The sequence below is a fragment of the Acyrthosiphon pisum genome, chromosome A1 (assembly GCF_005508785.2).
Source record: "Acyrthosiphon pisum isolate AL4f chromosome A1, pea_aphid_22Mar2018_4r6ur, whole genome shotgun sequence".
Taxonomy (NCBI): Eukaryota; Metazoa; Arthropoda; class Insecta; order Hemiptera; family Aphididae; genus Acyrthosiphon; species Acyrthosiphon pisum.
Genome location: NC_042494.1, coordinates 66,716,042 through 66,736,543, shown reverse-complemented (window position 1 = coordinate 66,736,543; position 20,502 = coordinate 66,716,042). Strand labels below are relative to the sequence as shown.

General features: G+C 27.1%; 2 protein-coding genes across 3 annotated transcripts; one reads left to right on the top strand and one right to left on the bottom strand.

Moving 5' to 3' along the window:
* Positions 1–5,100: 5,100 nt before the first annotated feature.
* Positions 5,101–10,531, top strand: LOC100168511 (targeting protein for Xklp2). Of its 2 annotated transcripts, none has more exons than XM_003247549.2 (9): positions 5,101–5,451; positions 7,167–7,308; positions 7,507–7,727; positions 8,139–8,241; positions 8,308–8,377; positions 8,445–8,612; positions 8,684–8,890; positions 8,950–9,149; positions 10,161–10,531. In XM_003247549.2, coding segments are annotated over exons 1-9 (1,212 nt in total). In that variant the 5' UTR covers positions 5,101–5,351; the 3' UTR covers positions 10,162–10,531. The 2 variants fall into 2 exon arrangements, with proteins under 2 accessions (XP_003247597.1, XP_001944103.1); XM_001944068.3 differs by having other exon boundaries at positions 7,507–7,850.
* A 4,365-nt stretch (positions 10,532–14,896) lies between these two features.
* Positions 14,897–20,245, bottom strand: LOC100159608 (ATP-dependent DNA helicase Q4). Its single transcript, XM_001944014.5, has 14 exons — positions 20,029–20,245; positions 18,700–19,930; positions 18,468–18,604; positions 18,299–18,392; positions 18,005–18,234; positions 17,688–17,942; positions 17,327–17,626; positions 17,141–17,252; positions 16,899–17,074; positions 16,524–16,835; positions 16,301–16,451; positions 15,745–15,931; positions 15,553–15,679; positions 14,897–15,489 (listed from the first exon to the last, which is right to left on the bottom strand). The coding sequence occupies exons 1-14, from the start codon at positions 20,119–20,121 to the stop codon at positions 15,241–15,243; spliced, it is 3,654 nt and encodes a 1,217-aa protein (XP_001944049.2). The 5' UTR covers positions 20,122–20,245; the 3' UTR covers positions 14,897–15,240.
* Positions 20,246–20,502: the final 257 nt, after the last annotated feature.

The following is a 20,502-nucleotide window of genomic DNA, read 5'->3' as shown; positions in this document are numbered from 1 at the left end:
GTCTATACTCTATATATATTTATAAACCTTGCAAGCAACATAAAATTAACCAGACATAAACATTTTTCAAGCAATATGAAGTAAAATTTTTCTATTACAATCAATAAAAGTTGATTTTTTTCAATAATTTGTTCTACATTATTATCATTCATTTTTCATTTATATTTTGTAAAAATTCTCTGTATTAACAAAATTAATTAGTGGCATGGCTGAATTTTTTTTTTAAATTTTGTTTTTTTTAAGTTATTACTTTTTTGAAATAAAACACACAGATTTAATTTCATCTTCAAAAGCAGAATATTTTTATGAATATTTCGATACATAAAAATCGCATTTAAAATGATTAGGTACTTATCTTACAAGTTATAAGTATTTAAAGTTTTGATGAGCGGAGTATCGGCCTTGTACAGGCTGTGAGTATAATAATGTAATATTATAATACCTATCACTGCAGTCGGCAGTATAATAGTTGCACTAGCTAGTCGTAATAGAAAGACACGCCCTAGCGTTCAATTACCAATAAAAGAAAAAATTATAATAATATATATAATACATAATATGTCGTATTATACTCGGACCGCAACGACTGATTGTATACCTACACAATCGAATGATCATAAGTCATGACACTTAAAACATGTCTCGAGTGTAAGTATATTATGTAGTCTATTATATAATAGTAGTTACATCAATTATGATTACTGGAGCTCAGAAAAATTAACTTAAGAAGTTAAATATCATTATTATTATTATTAATATAGGTATGCACAAAATCCGGTGATTATAGGTCAAGTTAGGGGGGTTGGTGAAATAAAATATAAACATAATTAATTAAATAAATAAAATTACACAATACCTACTTAAAACTCAGAATAGGGAAATTATGTCCCCAAAAAAGGTCATAGTCATATACTTTTAAATTGCGGCCTGTGTACTTTTAAAACAGGTATCTAAATGCTTTTAAATTTTAAATAACGATAAACGCAAAAATTGTATAACGTTTTAATTATGAATAACGTTAAACGCAAAACTTGTATAACGTTTTAATTCTGAATAACGATAAACACAAAAGTTGAATAACGTTTAAATTTTGAATAACGATAAACTCAAAATTTGTATAACGTTTTAATTGTAAATAACGTAAAACAATATTTTTTTTTCAAATGCAAGCCCTGGTTATAACATATTATATTACAATTATAATACATTTTTAGATGATAGATTAGGTAGGGGCTATTAATTATAGTTAAACTATACCTATTGTCTAGTTGCTACTACTATAATATTATTGTGTATAGGCATATCGCGTATAGTAGCAGATATAAAAAAAACTATAATACCTACCTATTCATTTTTTTTTGTTTTTCTAAGACGCTTTTAAAAACTATTTGACATTTTTAACTTTTGAGTTTTGATTTTTGACTAAACAAAGTACCAACAAGATTCACTTTTCTATCGGAAAAGATGCTGATTGCTGAAGTAGAAAATTGAACCATTTTTACTGTCCTATAATATTAATTGTTTTATCACTTGTAAAAAAAATTATATATAGGTACCTATATGTCCTGTATTATCAAAGATTTTTGACTTTTTACACAGTATACCATTGATTATAAATATTATTATTTAGTATTCATCACTATACAACATTTTAAAACCATAATTTAAATAAATACACTACATGAGGGTGAGCATGTTTAAAAAATCACTCTGTATACCTAGGCGCCTAAAATCTATACTGTACCTATAAATAGTCTATACAGACATGTCGTATAGGTTACCTACTTGCTATAGGTATAGGTAATAGGTATAGGTATTTTTTAATTTTATTACGTTTTTAATGACATTATGCATTTTGAATTCTGAGCGAAGGAATAAAAGTATTGATTTTACTATCATGTGTGTTTTTTATTTTGTGTCTAAGTATCAACACGATAAGTTGTCAAAATAATTCTTTTGTTTCTTTTTCTCAAGGAATGATTTTCTTCTTTCCTTGTAATTCAAAAACTGAAAAATAAATAACCATAGCAAATAACGATACTTGAAATTTCCACTGAATATTTATTCATGCTAGCATTTAAAATTGTATTAGTTTTTTTTCTATAAATATCGGTAAAAAATGTTATACTTATATCTAAGAATTGAAAATTTAAATCAAAGTTCCTCATACGTTCTCATAACAACAGTTCAAAAATATTAAAAATATAATTTATACGTGATTGTTTTTATAAGTATTTAAAGTTAAAATGTTGTCAAAATTCATTAGTTACGAAAATTTGCAAGTCATTATGTACCTACCTAGCTAAAAATACATTAAATGTTTGATTAAAAATTCAAAACAGTTTTCATAAGTATTTCATACTGTATTACTGTAACTACAATAATACATTACAAATTATATAAACTTAATTTTAAAATAGATATTTTAAGTTAAAATTTGGACGAAATTAGGTACCTGTATATTTGAAACTTTTAAAGTATATCAAATAAAATGTTTACAGCAAAAATTAATTCAACTTACAGTTTTACTAACAGTAAAGTAAATTAATTTTCATATACAATTATTTATATTGTTCATAATTATACATTATAATATATTGTTCGACGTTCTTTCAAAAATACATGACAAAATAAAATAAAAAATATAATTTTTAGAACAATTTTGTGTAGCGAAGGGATGTTTTAAAAAAAAATTAATACTATTTCAATGGTATGAAGCTGATTATTTATACATTTATACTGTAGTGTATTATTGTAAACAAACGAACAAACGAAAAACAATTCTAAGCGAAGACAATAATAATTAATAAATAATATTGTGATTAAAGTCATTTATTTTACTACTAGCTGCCCGACCTTCATCCGGAAGAAATTATTTTTTTATAATTTAGTTTAGAAACATATGACTATTTTTGGCTATACAAATAATATAATATAATTACATATTGTAGTTATTGTTATTGCTAATTTCTGAAAATTATATATCCTACATTTTGAATTCAACCACTTGAGTGGTAAATTGTATTCTTTTTATTATAGTATAGATAATATTATATTATAATATAGAGATAAGGTAGAAAAAATGTAACAATAAATTATTTGTTGAATAAATAATATATATTTTAAATGGAAAAATGCAATTGGCGTGAATTTGCGTGACCTATTTCGAAACCGTAAACCCAAAGCCCCAAGTGCCATGGGCTTTGCCTCTTTATTCCCGTTTCCCCAGCCCCCCCCCCCTCAAACAGCAAAAAAATCTATTTTACATTTTCTTTTACGCCAATATTTAACGTGCAATTGGCGTGAATTTGCATGACCTATTTAGAAATCGCAAACCCTTATTTGTACGTATTCGGTGCATTACCATTTTTAGTATCAATAATTATATACCTACATAATGTAGGTACTCAATTATGTATCCATACACTTTTTAAACGTTCTTTATTCAAAGAAAAATAGTGATCTAACAGTTATTATATTGCATATAATTAACAAAATTGATCACAGAGATGACAATATTATGGTATGAATGCAAATACATTGGAATTTCTGTTCAAAAATAAAATACCATTTTTATTATATTATTATATACTAATATATACATGCATTATGCATAAATGTATGTATTAAATATAATATAATATAATAAATTACTATATAAAATATAGTTTATTTAATTTATATAAAAATATATATAATATATTATTATTATACTCATATAGACATAAATACATTTTTTATCAAATTCAATTTTTTAATTTGAAGTAATAGTTATTTTTTTTATTAAATTAAGATTTTTTATAACAATATAAAATATTCAATTTTTTTAAATTTAATTTTGGTAGTTTTTTATGAAAAAAATAGAAGACAAAAATCTATATAACTGAATTTAAATTAAAAAATTGAATTTGAATAAAAAATGTTTATATTATTTTATTTTAAATGTTTTATCAAATTTTTTTATTCGAAGTAAGTTGTTTTTTATTAAATAAAGATTTTTTAATTAAATATAAAAAATTCAATTTTAGATTCTGAGTGAAACGATTTTACAATGATGTGTGTTTTTTTTTTTTTTTTTGTGTGTACACGATGAGTAGTCAAAATAATATTTTGATTTTCAACTTCAGTATCTTGTTCGATGGGAAAGTGAATATTGTTGGTGCATTGAGGATGTTAAAATTTAAAATTTCCAATAATTTTCAAAAGCGCCCGGAAAAACAAAATAAAAATTAAGGAAAAACGGGAATTTTTACGCAAAATCGGTTTTTGACAAAATCGATTTTGGCTTTTGGTGTAACTCTAAAACAAATTATCGTAAATACATGAAATTTTCACTGAATGTTTAAATTAGCCTTCTCTATACATGAAAAAGTGTTCAAAATATTTTGTCTTGTTTTGAGCTGTTACTTTCGTTATCTGTTATCTAACCTTATAGGTACTATAATTATAAGAATGGAAAGGACACGCCTATACTGGCTTCGCAAGAGGTTGCGGTATTTCACCGGGCAGTGCATACTTATAATATTATGATTTTCAAATAATCATCCCACGGTACAAAAAAAGTCAAAAATACGCCTGGAAGTTGGATCCGATGAAACGAAGTTGGCTCAAGATGTTATAGGTGGATGTGAACCAAAAAAAAAACATATTATTAATGAAAAAATACAAATTAGACTTGTAACATTATGCAAAGATTATAAAAACGGTAAAAGGGATATTGAAAATTTCTTAGCTGCAGTAGCACACTCGATACAATATCATTAATATTATTTAATTTTGTTAAATAATAATAATTTGATATCAATAACTTTTTTTTTTGTGATAATCAATTAATATATTTTTAAAAAATGTTCTATTTTTCCTTGGTCTTTTTTACCGATTACCGTGAATTTGTCATGTAAATTATCGTGTATTCACCACGAATTTTGTAGAAAATGTTTTGTGGCGGCGTGGCGCACATATCCATAATCCATTATCTACGAACGATGAATGAGTAATCTCCTTGTCACCGCGGCGAACCGTTAAAATCACGCGCGTCTGTTGGCAGCAGTGCACACTGACGACCAATTGAGTCTCGGGTACTTTTTCGAACGTTTGGAGTTTGGAATAACGACCAATTATAATTTATTCTTTATAGTGAAACGAACTTTTTGATAAACTGACCACTGACTACTTACGGGATTTCCATTTTCCATCGGAGACCGGAGTGTCTTACTTTATACTTAAAACTTTAAAAGTTTAAAACTCTTAAACGTTGCTTACTGTATTTAGAACTTTTATACTTCGTCGCCGTAGCCGTAGAGTCTACAGGCGTTTCTGTGGTAAGTATTCAAGATAACAAAATCATAACCATGAACACGGACGAGTTATTCGAATTTGACGCGCCCAAGACGTTCGTCAATCTATACGAGATTGCAAACGCCAATTACGACGGTGCTGACAGAATTTTTGGTAAGTCTGGCAGGGTATACTTCGCGAGGAATCTTGTAAAGTCATACTTCCTAAAGGAAAGCAAATAGTTTTTTCGTTATAGTATCTATTTTAAACTTATCAAAAGTAAGAAATTAAGTGTCTAAGTGTCTTATGATTCGAACTAACCACTTGAAATTGTCGGTGGCTGTTTGTATTCTGTTAGTATAAAATATTGTTTAGCAACAAAAATACTAATAACTATTATAATTACTTGAGATAATCTATTAAAATACCCACACAACAATGACAATAATAGACATAGATATATTATATGATATAGTTACACAATATAGGTAATTTAACATAGGTAGGTAATAATATTAGAACCATCATTTTTATGTGTTGCATAGTTTCAAAACCGATTTAATTTAATTTCTGGCTAAGTAGGTACTAATAATTGTAGTTAAATCTTTTAGTTTCAGTTTGTTAGGACAGAGTGGTGACTACCTAGTGCTAAGACATACCACAACTTATGGTTAACTATACTCTATTTTTATTTGATTTTGGTTTTTTTTACCTACATATTGTAATATAAATTGTAATGTTTGTCGTTTAAAATGTATTCATTTTCATAGTGAAATATACTGAGGACTAATTAGGTACCTACCTACTTATAATCATTTTTTCTGTTTATCATTATTTTAATTTATGCACTAAGTTCCGCTTAATGTGATTAGTGATCAGTGGTTTATAGAATTAACCATTTACCTATTGGAATCAAGAAAAACAAACCCAAACCAAATCATATGTTACAAAAATTAAATCGACCTGTTATTAGAATTGCTATATACTGGAAGATTGAATCATTTTTATAAACATTTTTATTGATTTTATAGTTTATCAAACTGATTATGTTACAACTGGTATAAATATTAGATACCTATATAATTACATTTTATTTTTAAACTTTACAGTATATCGATATACTTACTTACATCATGTCGTTAAGTAAAGTTTTTATAGTTCCTGTTCAACAATTTTTCTTACTTTACATGGGGCAAATAGAAATTATCTATAGGAAAAAAAAATATTGTTTTGATCATTTGGAAAAATGTTTGCAGAGAGCCATATTAATTTTGAAAACTCCCAAGCTTATTAAACTATACTTTAAAAATGTAAGGACTTAAGCTAATTGATGTAAATGATGAATAATATGCATCTCCCACAAAGATGCAACAGCTGGTGTGACTAGGGTAGTAGAGCTTCTAACAGTCATTGTCTGATCAAATACTTGTCAGTTGTTACCCAGAGATCAACTACAACTGTGGTAGTGAGCGGAAAATTTGAAAACGTGTCCATCACTACTGACATTTTTTTTTCTCAGAACTAGTGGTTTCGTTTTCGCATTGGTTTATTAGTATTATTGTGTTTAGAAACTGATTTATTTCTTATCCGAAAAATCACAATATTAGTAATTCTAGACATTTTTGTCTCTTGTGGTAAAATTTTTTTTTGGAAGTCTTGATATAATACATTATTTTAGTAATAGTACTTATCTATTATAAAATATTTAATAATTTCAAATTCATCAATTATAATTCTTTACTCCTTTTTTTGTTGTTGATTATTTCTATAGATTTATATTAGTATTACTGAATATTGCCTTGTATATTTCTTATATATTTTGAAAGATTAGGGTACCTACTAACCTAAACATAAGTTTTTGATTAGTAAACATTTTTTTTTTTTATTAGATTATGTCGAAAAAATGGAAGGTGCTAAATCTGAACCAAATTTGGGAATTGTCAAAAAATCAACAGTGAATGATAATGACGTTTCAGAGGAAAATAAAGAAAATTGTTCACCTGATGATCAGTTTGATGATAGAAATATCAAGTAAATATTTTACTTATAAAATCATTCTTGTACTTTATTAATTGAGATTCAATTGATACTTTGTACCTACTTTTTTAAAATCATTTAGGTACTGCATAATTCAATAATTTTTCTTATTTCCAAACTATTGAATTATTCTAATACAATATAAGACTTCACAAATGTAATAAATACCTATATTAAGTTATATTTTAATAGTTCATTGGCTCATCAGTTAATTCGTTCTGCAAAGAAGTCAAGATCATCAAAATTACATAATAGACACTCAATTACTGTGGAAGGAATTGAACTAGAGTTGCCGCGGATCAAACATCATGCCATGATTACAAGACTAGATGAATTGGAAAGCACACCTAAATTAGATTTGCGTACTCGTTCTGTTGTTAAATCTGAGTACAAATATGAACACATTAAATCAGGTTCGCAAGATAATCTTATATTAGATAAAAGTTCAAAAAAATTCATGAGTATTGCTGAAAAAGTCAGGAATTTCTTCAACAACACACCGCCTAGGTTTCATTCTAAACCCACTGTCTCAGCTGGTGAGTCACTTTCATCCGGTGCTCGTTTATAGTCTTCTTGCTTTCTATTAGCCCATACAGTTCTGTTGTAGGTAGATCATATTTATGTTTCGTAACAGGTACTTGCTTCATAAAAATATATATATGTCACTATTATTATTTTTTGCATTTTTATTATGTATTTGGACAATTTTTTGTATGTCAATCATCTAATGCATGCCACTAATAGTTAAATTTAGTATTATAGTAATTAAAACATAGAGTACCTTAACTAAATGTGATCAATTTGATAATTTTAATTTGTTTTAGGTTCAAAGGTTTTCAAATCTAGAAGTCTTTTCCCTGGTGCTTTCGAGCCAAGTATTAGCTCAAATAACACTAATAACATTATAGAAAATAAACCAACACCACAGTAAGCGCTTTTAATTGAAACATTTTGCATTTTGTTTTTGTTTAATCGTTGTATAATTTAATTTAGAGGCAGTACTGAAAACAAGCAGATTTCTAATAACCTAAACATAAATATTCCTTCAAGCAGTATCAAAGTGGTAATTAAATTAATTGTCATTTAACACTATATGCTATATTTATATAATATTATACTATAATTTTTAGCCAAACAAACCTCAAAAAATAAAAGTTCTCAACTCTCAAGGTGGAGTTCAGGTGGTTGAAAACAAAGAACTGGCTCATGGTGGCATTAGAGTTCTTGAAAAACAATTACATACTATTCCAAAACCATTTAGTTTTGAATCTCGTAAATCTGTTGCTGTTAAACCTCAAGTATAATAATATTAATAAAAACTAATATTATGAAATAATGACGAAAAATATTTTTTTATTGTTATTTATAGAGTGTGAAAGGTACAGAGCAACAGTGGTCATTTAAAGCTCGTCCAGCTACAGTCTTAAAAAAAAAACCATTTGTTCCAAAGCATGAAAAAAAATATACTGAACCAAAAAATATACGTTTAAATACTGAAAGACGCGCTCAAGAATGGATGGTTTTTGAACTTGAAATAAAGGAGAAGTTTTCGCAATATGAAGAAAATACAAGAATGGTGATAGTGCTGCTCTATGTATTATTATATTAAACTTAATTTTGATTATTATATTTTAGAGACAAGAAGAAATGAAAAGAAAAGAAATGGATTTGATCAAAAATATGCGACAACAAACTATTCATAAACCAGAACCTATCAAAAAATATAAGCCAGTGTTAATAAGAAAATCTGGAAGACCTATTACTGTACCACAAAGTCCAAGGTTTTCAATCCGTCCAAATAGAAATTGTTTAAATTCCATATGTGAACAACTTTAGTAAGTTTACTCATACTTGTATATGGTGTGTATTTTACCATGTAATATTAATATCTATATTTTATTTTAAAATACTCAATATACATACTCCTATAATGTACATAGGTTTTAAAATAAAACAATAAATTAAGGGGATGGAGTGGCCGAGCTGACTAAAACGTTGTGTCGGGCCACATGCGGCATTTTTCTTCGGGCAGTCACGGTGTCCGGAGAGAGAGGCCGCCATCCTACACCCGGGCATGGCAGATACCTATAGGTGCCACTAGAAAATTCTGCCTAACATAAAAACGTGTTCCATACCATACCAACAACCCTACAGTACCATCCTACAGCTAATGGCTTTAGTTGCCGGGATTAAGACCAATGGAAAAAAAAAACAATGAATTAATAATTACTTTTTAAATATCAACATTTTGGTGACCTCAATTTTTTTATTATGTCAACTGTGTCAAAAGTAAAAATATTTGTTAGATAAACAATAATAGTAGTGGCCGGTCGCCATGTGTTGATTGGTTATCTGACACAACGTTTAGAAGTCGCTTACCCAAAAAATAAAATATCATATTAAATGGTCAGAAAAATACTAGCTTTTGTATATTCAAAAGAAGTTAATGTTGGTTATCTCCTGTACTAACCCTATGTCGCTTAGTCCTTTTTGCTTTTATACGTTTTTAATGATATTATAACTATACGAGTATCAAATATGAATGATTTGTTTGACTCGGTTTAAAGGAAGAAGTATTTTTAAAATATTTTTGTGAAAAATAAAACTAACCTATATTTTAATTTTAATTTTTTTTATAAATATTAATATAAATGTTCAAAAAAAAACATAATTAAAACCATTTTTCCTAAAACTTAAAAATATGTACTCTAATTATTATAAAGTTTTATTGGTCTATTGAATTACCTAATATATTTACTTAGTACAATTTCAGTCATGAATAATAAATCTTCATATATCTATGGAAATACCTGATAAAAATGTATAATTTATAATTTTTTTTTCAGAATATTGATACCGTGAAGAATTTAATTTGAATATCAATATTTACTTTTATATTATACAATTTTTTTTTTTATCATAAATATGTTTTTAAAATTCTTTAATCTTTTTATGTCATAGTAAAAACTAGTAAGACAAATATATTGTAAATATAAAATGTATTGATTATATTGACTGGGAATATCAAAATGAATAGTAGCTTTTTAAAACATTTAAACAAGAAAAGAATAATGAATATTGTTTAGTAAAAGTTGTCTTCTGTGTTTTACAAAATTGTATTAAAATTTCTGTTTTTTTTTTCTATTTAAGCTTTTTAATGATGTATGACATACTTATCTCTTTTAATAAATTAGCACTTATTTTGTACTTTATTTTATTTTTTTGGGTTTTTATTTTAAAAGTTTTCGTGACATTTATCATCCGAACTTAAGTATGTAGAATTACAATTTTGGACATTTTTGTATATCAGATCACAATATGGTAATTAAGTAAGAACTATGGATTTTTAAACGTATAGTAGAATAACTATTTTTACATTACAAAACTATTCAACAATTCGTTAGCTATATTTTTGGCATTACAGCTACACTATCCTACGGCCTCCACATATTATAGGTATACTTATCTATAGTAATAAAAAAAAATTGACCTTTGACAGGTATCAACAATAAATTCCAAATTAATCATATCACAATATCCATTAGGTAACGCGTTATACATCAACAACAAACCGTGGTACCATCATAGATATATAATATAGTATACTTTAGAAGTTTCAAGTACCCACAAATAATATTATACAATCACAACAAAATAACTAAAATAGTTATTCCAGGTTTTTTAATATGTAATTTCGTCCAAATTTTAACTTAAAATGACTATATAAATAAACTGTGCTTATGTATTCCTTAGAATTTTTGGTAACAGAATTAACTACTCACGCGGAATCTTGTTTTACATTTTTAATCCTTAGATATAAAAGTTGAACATTTTATAATTTTTTAACTCCAAAATAATTGTTCAATTTTAAATTTGATAAATTTTGTCAAAATTTCAACTTCAAATGCTTATAAAAAATAATTGTGCCTATGTATTTTTAATATTTTTCAACTGCTATTGTAACAATGTATCAGGAGCCTTGTATTAATTTTTTACACTTTTTGGCCCAACAGATAAAACTTTATTGATATTTATAGAAAAAAAAACTAAAAAATTTAAAACTGACCATGTCCGTAAACAGCTCAAAAAGAGTCAAATTATTTTCAAAATTCCATCGTATATAGAAAATACTAATATAAACATTCAGTGAAATTTTCAAGTGTCTACCGTAATTTGTTTTTTAATTACAACAAAATAAGAAAATCGTTACGTGAGAAGTCGAGTGAATATCAAATGTTGTAAAAAAATAAATTTCAAACGCTCATAAAAATTAAATTTGACTTTGTCTGTACACAGCTCAAAAAGTAACAAAATAGTATGAGCCATGTATCAAATTTTCAAGTATTTTTACTCGACAAATAAAGTTTTATTGACATTCATAGAAAAAAAAACTAATAATATTGGAAACTGAAAATGTCCCTAAACAGTTCAAAACAAATCAAAATATTTTGAAAATTTTATTATGTATAGAAAATGGAAATATAAACAACCAGTGAAAAATTTCATGTACGGTCATTTTTTTAAAGTTACACAAAAAACCAAAATCGATTTTCTCGAAAATTATTTTCAAAATTTCATCGTATATAGAAAATACTAATATAAACATTCAGTGAAATTTTAAAGTATCTACAGTAATTCGTTTTTTAATTACAACAAAATAAGAAAATCGTTACGTGAGAAGTCGAGTGAATATCAAATTTTGTAAAAAAATAAATTTCAAACGCTCATAAAAATTAAATTTTACTTGCTTGTAGACATTTTTTTTTTAAAAAGTAGACAAACTTATGAGGAATCTTATATTACATTTTCAAATCTTAGATTTAAAAAGAAAATTTTTCATGAATTTCTAACTAAAAATAATTTGCAAATTTTCGTCATTTTTACGTATTTTGTCAATATTTGAACTTTAGATGCTTATAAAAAAAAATTGTGACCATGGATTTTTAGTTTTTTTCGTCTGCCTTTGAAACAATATAATAGGAACCTTATATTAAATTTTCAATCTTTTTTAACCAACAAATAAATTTGTATTGATATTTATATAAAAAAAAACTAAAAAAAATGTAAACTTAAAATGTCCGTAAACAGCTCAAAATAAGTCAAAATATTTGAAAAATGTTATGGTATATAGGAAATGCCAATATAATTAACATTCGGTCAACATTTTATGTCCCTGCGGTCATTTGTTTTAGAGTTGTACCAAAAACCAAAATCGATTTTCTCAAAAACAGATTTTGCGTAAAAATTCCCGATTTTCCTTAATTTTTCTTTTGTTTTTCACGGCGCTTTTGAAAACTACTGGGAAATTTTTACTTTTGACCCCCCCCCCCCCCAAAGTACTAACTAGATTCACTTTCCTATTAGAAAAGGTACTGTTGAAGAAAATCCAAGCACTTTTACAGTTTTACTGTCCTAAAAGATGATGACAGACACAAAAATAAAAAATAAAAAAAAAACCCACATCAATGTAAAATGACTAAAATCAATACATTCATCGTTCCACTCAGAATCTAAAATGAGAATTATTAAGGTATTTAGAATACGTATTCGAATAGTTCTTAAAAATATATATTCAGAATACAATACTTTTTTTCATAACTAGTTTTTTTTGTTTTTGAATGGTTGGTAATTAACATTTATAATTAAAAATACATCGTAATCACAAGATATTTATACATTTTGACCACATATATGATACGACTGATACGGGCCATATACGGGATACAACAAATTGGTGTTTATAAAAATAATCACATCATGGGCCAATATTATATTTCCTTCAAAGAATAAAATTAATAAAATTAATTTTATACTATGTCTATATAACCACAAATATAAAACTATTTTTCTGGATCGGAAAAAATTAGTTTTTTAATGAATAAATAATAAAAATAAAAGTATTCAGAATACGTATTTGAATAATTTTTAAATTCAATACTTTTATTCGAATACTTTACAAGACTACCAATATTGTGGTATACATAGACCGACAGACCGAATTCGCTAAGAATTGTTTTTCGTATACCTACAATGATTCTTTTTTCAATTTAATTAAAATTTAATAAATCCATTCGGCCTGACGAGAAGGTGGGGAATTTCCTCCAGGTCCGGAATAATTATGAGGGCCCTGAAATTTAGGACTAGGTACCTACTTACTCAATTTTTATGAACTAAAAAAACAATATTATAAATGAGAATTTTATTACCTCCGGGCCCAGGACCCGGGTCCCTCTTTCCACGTCCATTATATAAGTGATCATAGGCGCAAATAGCGTTTAAGATTTGGGGGGGCTAATAGGGCCTTACTTTGATAATATTGAATATGCTTAAAACAAAATGTACGAAATGTTTGGGAGGACTATGGTCATTTCTGGGGGGGAGGCTTAGCCCCTAAAGCCCCCCCCCTATTTGCACCTATGGACTTACCACTCGGAACCTTATGTACCTATATCAGATCGGTAGGTATATCCACTAGCTCACCTTTGTTAAAAAAATATTCACTGTTAAAAGATAATATGAATAGTAGTATGATAGTAGGTACATAATATATGATATATATAAATAACAAATTACCAGAATATTTACATCCATGTTGTGATAGGTAGGAACCTCAAATAATAACTCAGATTATTCAGGCAATGTACTTATGACACAAGAATCATTATAAATATTTTAAAATTCATTGAGTAGGTTTATTGTGTGTATGTGTGTGTGTAAGGAATTGTTTTTAAATGAATTTAAACAAATTTTTTCCAATTTATTTATGCTGCTAAAAATTGTAGTTACACAATACACAGTCAAAACACTGTATGAAAATCAAAACCAATTAGAAAATTTCATACATAAGTATTTATTTGTGAATCAGACATAAAAATTAAATAAATAAATAAATATAGACAACATTAATACATTTGCTTCAAAATGTAGTTTTAACTAAATCCCTAAAATATTAACTAAGTACCTACCTACCTAAGCAATAATTAATACTTTGATTTAAAATGTTATAAGAATATAATTTAATGGAAAAATAATATCAAAATAATATTATCTTATTATGCTCAAAACATTGATTTACTTTATTTATATAATATATTTACTTTTGGTAATATATGTTTAATATTGGTAATTAGTAATTCAATTCACGGGATGAAGGGACTTTGCCGAATTTGTTTAAAATTATTAAGGTGTACGTGGTGCGTTATGTAATAATTTATCTAGTCCGTCCGAGAATTTTTAAACTACTTCGGCACAACTGAAGAGCATAACACAAACAAATGTATGCTCTTTATCTTATATTCACCAAAACGTGACTTTGGCCCATGGTACCACAGACAGCAAATAGTATTTACAAATATGCAAACGAATAATTAGGTACTATAGGTACTTGTATATAATTAATGCATTTGCATATAATTATTATAATGCAAATTGTTTGTAATTATCAAAATAATAAAATAAGTATAATAATAGAAATTAAAATGTTAACATATTGTAGAAATGCTAACCTTTTCACATCTTCAATCACTCAAATTAGGATTTTATTAGTTATATGGTAAAAATTAGACAATAAAAATACAGTAAGTTATAGTGTGAGATAAAATATTTATTTTTATTAATAAAACTTTACAATGTACAATAAATTTACACATACACATTTGCATCTATAACCTAAATTATACAACAACATATTATACAAATTCTTATGTCCAAACAGTGGATCTCTCAGCTCTATTGCTACATGATGCTCGTTGGAAAATAATGAAATAACTCATTTAAATTATGTCCTTAGAATTTGCATGTGTATGTCCTGAGTCTATCATGTGATATTATTTTAATAATTGTTATAATTTTAACACATTTTATTTTACATTACAAATATATCTCAAAATAAATATTATAAAACATAAAACAATAAAAATATAAAAATTATTTTTTTAAATTAGAAATTATTTGTTTCTGAGCAATTTTAGAAACAGCATTAAAATTTGTTTTTATATGAATACGCCAAAATGGAGATCGTCCCCAAACATAAGCTGGAAAGTTAGGACTTTCAACACCATGAAATATTCTAGCTATAGCTCGAGCAGTAAGCTTACAATCAATGTAATTATTGAATATGCGGTTAACATCAGATGCAATTCTGGTTTCATCTGTTTCATTTAAAACTATTTCTTCCTAAAATAATAATATTTAATTAAAGTAAATTAATGCATTTAGTTACGAGATTAAATTACATACATGTGGTTTTTGAATAAGCATTGATAAATTGTCAACGGTAAAATATTCCCTCACAGAATTCTTTAATTTTTCACATAATTCTATATTGATCTCATCACAACACTCAATAGAAGTAGATGTTGAAGATCTAGACAAAAATAAATCCATGAAAATCACAAATAATTAAAAGTAACAGATTAATAACTACTATACCTCATAAATGTATCAAAACAATTTTGTAATTCGGAGAGTGATTTAGTTTCTTGTTGTTGTGATATACTACATAAATTGCAAAGAGTTGAATCTAACTGTTCTGCATCCATATTGCCAGGGGCTAATACTCTAAAGCCTAGATTAGAAAATTCAACTGCCACTCCACTTTTATGAAATTTACCATTGGCTACAAAAATAAATAAAATCGCCAATACATTAAATATTTTGTAATATAATTGTATAAAACAAATTTCAAACACTAGGTGTATAACTTTTGCAGGGACAAAAGATAAATCTAGAACCATTGAGAGGGGAGGGGTCATTTATATGAACACTTTAATTAGGTACATAAGACAAGTAGTACCAAGCCCAACTAACAGATGTTGTTAAAACAAGACCTGTAACTGAGCGAGTGGTTCTAGCTACTATAGGTCTACTATGCCTCGCAATAGATAATAGTTGTGGATAGATGGTACCTCGTGTAAAATTTGTTTATTTGATAATAATACTTTTTATAAAATATAGTGTCATTGCATAAGACAAATGAAAAACTTACTGTTTGACCATTCCAAGTTTTTTAGTTCTTTTTTAACTATACCACTGTCCCATCCTATAGCAGAAGCTACTTTAAAAATTGAAAACTCAAGTTGATTTGATGGTTTTTCAGAACTTCCTTTCAAAGCATAAGCAACAGCAAGAGGTGGGCACTAAAAATATTTATGTAATTATTTTGATATTAATATTTTATGGTAGGTATTGTTAATGACAATTTTACTTACAGTTTTTGATAGTTTTTTCAAAAATAGTGGTCCTTTATAACTTGTTATTTTACAACAAATATAAGATAATGGTAAATTTTTTACCAATTTCTTAGTATTTAATTCAAGGTAACATAATAGTGTTTGAATATTTTCTTGTTTCATATCTAAAGCGGAAACAGTATCTTCTACTTCAAAGACCACTTCATGTTTAGTACATTCCTTTTCTTTACATTTACACTCAACAAAAACTCTTTCAAGTAATTTTCGAATGGATGCACGGTCAACAGAATTTGAGTATATATGTCGACTTAATTCAGCAATATCATTCCCCTAAAATAACATTAATGTTTTATGAAACTATAAATACATGGCTCAACTAAATAGAAATTGTACTTCAGATTCCAAAAATAGGTGACAATGTGCCACATTTCCATCACGCCCAGCACGACCAATTTCTTGCACATAGCTTTCTAAACTTTTAGCCATGTTATAATGTATAATACCCTGCAGATCAGCCTTGTTTATTCCCATGCCAAAAGCAACAGTAGCCACAACAATTTTAAGTTGACCTACATAGTAATACTACATAGTATTAATTATAATTTGTTTACAAGTTAATATCCAATTTTTATTACCATCCATAAAATACTTTTGTGTACGTTTCCTCTTGGCTGCAGTTAATCCTGCATGATATGGCTCAGCAATTTGTGACAATTGACCCCGTTTACCATTAGAAGTATGTTGTGACTAATTAGGACATATATACAGAGTTTCCTTTAAATAAACTATAAAAAATTATAAATGTATATGTTAACTATCACCTGAAAAGTAGTTCTAATAAATGAAGCGATTCGTTCACATTCTTCTCGCCTAATACAATAAACAATTATTGAACTACAATGTTTAAACCGATCTCCATTCAATAAGTTGATTAAGGCTTTATCACGATCTTTATCTCTTGACACACTCAACATGAGATTATCTGGTAAAGGAGTATCTTTAATAATTGAATTTGGATCATCATCCAACATCAATTCACTAGCAATACTTGAAACAGTTGAAATAGTTGCGGTAGCAGTTAAACCCAAAAACGTTTTAACGCCAAATTTTTCTCTTAAAACCTATAATAGAAAAGTTAGTAGTAACTCTTAAAGTATAAATTATATTGTATATCTATAGTACTTGACAAATCATGAGATATGATGGTCTAAAATTATGAGACCATTGAGAAAGACAGTGGGCCTCATCTAGACACACAAATGCAATAGGGGGAAGTTTCAATAACCAATCTGTATTAAAACCAGAAACAACAGCCTCAGGTGATAGTAAAAGTATTGATAACTCTCCATTAGCTAGTTTTTCCATAATAATGTCCCGTTCTTTCGGTGTTTGACTATTATGCAAACATGCTATATTTACTGCACTTATTCCACCAACCTTAAACAAGTTTTTACATTTTTAAAAATTATTAACTTAAAATGTCTTTGATTAAAAATTACTTGATCTTCCATCAATGATATGAGTGGAGAAATTACTAATGTGATGCATTTGGATTTTTTACTAAACAGATATGCTGGTAATTGGTAACACAACGATTTTCCAGAACCTGTTGATAATGTGACTAGAGTTGAAAGGCCAGAAAGAATTCTCATTATTGCTTTTTCTTGACCCGGACGGAATTTGGTGTGACCAAACAATTTCAAGGCTTCAAATACTTCGTCTGGAGTGTCTGATATTATTTAAAAAAATAACATTATATGAAAAGAACAAAGGTCTATATTATATATAAATACCAATAATAGAATTGTCTTTAAGTTGATAGACAGGAGAAATATTTTCTGACTTAGAGATATCTTCTAATATTGGAGGATACTCTATTGAATAGTTCTAAAAAAATATATACTATTATTAGAAAACAAAATTTAAATAAAATTTGTATTTCATTTTAAATAATTCAGATACCTGATCTTTTGATTCCCGAGCCCATTTCTTACAATGAGCTTTTTCTTTTTTTTCAAGAGCTAATTGTTCAGCTTCTTCAAGAGTAAGATATGGACTGTCCTCTTCACCAATGTCTTCCAAAGGAACTAAATCATTGCCTATAAAAAATAATAATTATTATAAGTAATAATTAATAATTGAATTGTATACTTAAACATAATATATATTACCTAAAACTAATATCAACACTTACTTTTATTACAATGCTTAGAATAATGTCCAATATCACCACATTTAAAACATTTTAATAATGTTGTCCGATTTGTGGCTGAAAAATCTCCACCTAGTTCCTGCTTTCTATTTTTCCATTGTTTTTTCTTGTAAGTGGTAGTTTTAACTGATCGTTTGCCACGACTATAAATTTTTCTTTTCATGTCTAATTTTACAAAGTTTTCACTAGCTTTACCACTAGAAATTTTTGATTCTAATACTACTTTTTTTCTGCGGTCTTTAGTAGATAACTGAACACTGTCATGATCATGAGTTTTCAATATTTTTGACTGTATTGAACATTCTTCAAATTCTTCATCAGAATTGTAACGTTTTTTGGAGCTTCTTGAAGTTTCATTATTGTCTACTATAGTTTCCTGATTCATGCTATTTTGACTATCGCTAAATTCTTGAGCTTTAATTCTTTGAGATGAATATAGTGGAATATCTTGTGTTTCGTTATCACTTTCATAGACAACATCTGTATCACTTTCAATTTCTTTTTTTAAATCGGGCTGAGTAATGTTTGAATTAGTTATTTTAGAATTATTTTCATTACATCTTTCCAACCAACCTTCATCCAATTTTCGATTTACTGTCATCATTTTTGGAGATGCTTCAAAACTATTATTTAATTTTTGCAGTATGCTTAGAGGTTGCGGTATATAACTTGAAGTATTAGAAATTTGAATTGTGCTATTTATTAATACATTAGAATCTGCAGCAATTACAGATAAATTAGAATCATCATGAAATGCGCTGTCCTCTTGTACGTTAGAATCATTAGATGTGATGTTGGTAATACATTCCGATACATTTTGAGAACAATCAAGTTCGCTAGTTTTCTTTTTTACAATACTTTTTCGAGGATTTCTTTTCTTAAAATCACAACCATCAAATAATTTCTTTGAAAATTTTACAGATATGTTATTTTCAATGGGTTTAACTATAGTTGGTATTTCAGTCTTAGGCTTATTATTCAAATGTTTACCCCAGACCGATGGCTTATTAATATCAACAGGTGGGTCATCATTAATTGGTTTGTTTGATTCTGTCTGATCATTAATATAGCTGAGAAATAATGTTTCATCAATTGTGGAATCATTTGCATCATCTACTTCACCAATCAGAGTTTTTTCGAGTAAAGAAGTTTTAATTTTCCAGTACATTTTGTATGCATATCGCACTTTTTGTTCAGCTAACTTAATATCATCCTAAAATGAAAGAATTTTTTTTTAATTACAACAAATTTTTAATTAAAATACCTATATAATTATTTATAACATTCGTATTATTTAACTGTTGTAATTACCTTTTTAGGATTGCGACTGTTGGTCTTGATAAACTCATTTTCCCACTTCTTTACAATAAACTTGTACTTTAAATAGGGATCGCTAATTTCCATTCTTGAAAAATGTATTTACTTTAAAGGAATACTGAGTAATTAAATAACTAACAATAAATATAACATTTTTAGTTGTCACTTGTTACGACTCGCTTTGTCAGTTTTTTTGAGTTTTGAAAAACACAGTATGACCAAATTTTAAATATTGATAACGTAACACATTATCATATAACCACGATTATAAACTACGATATGTTTTGCAACCAGTTGGGGATTCGTCGTGTCCTATTAAATTATCACGGTTACCACAATTAAACGATGCCGCATAGTTGAAAATATTTAACTTTTGACTGTGTGGTTACATTAAAGGGGATTCACACGATACGATGAGGTGTGAATCAGCCAATCAGGGCTGTTTTTACACTTTTTGTGCCCTAGGTC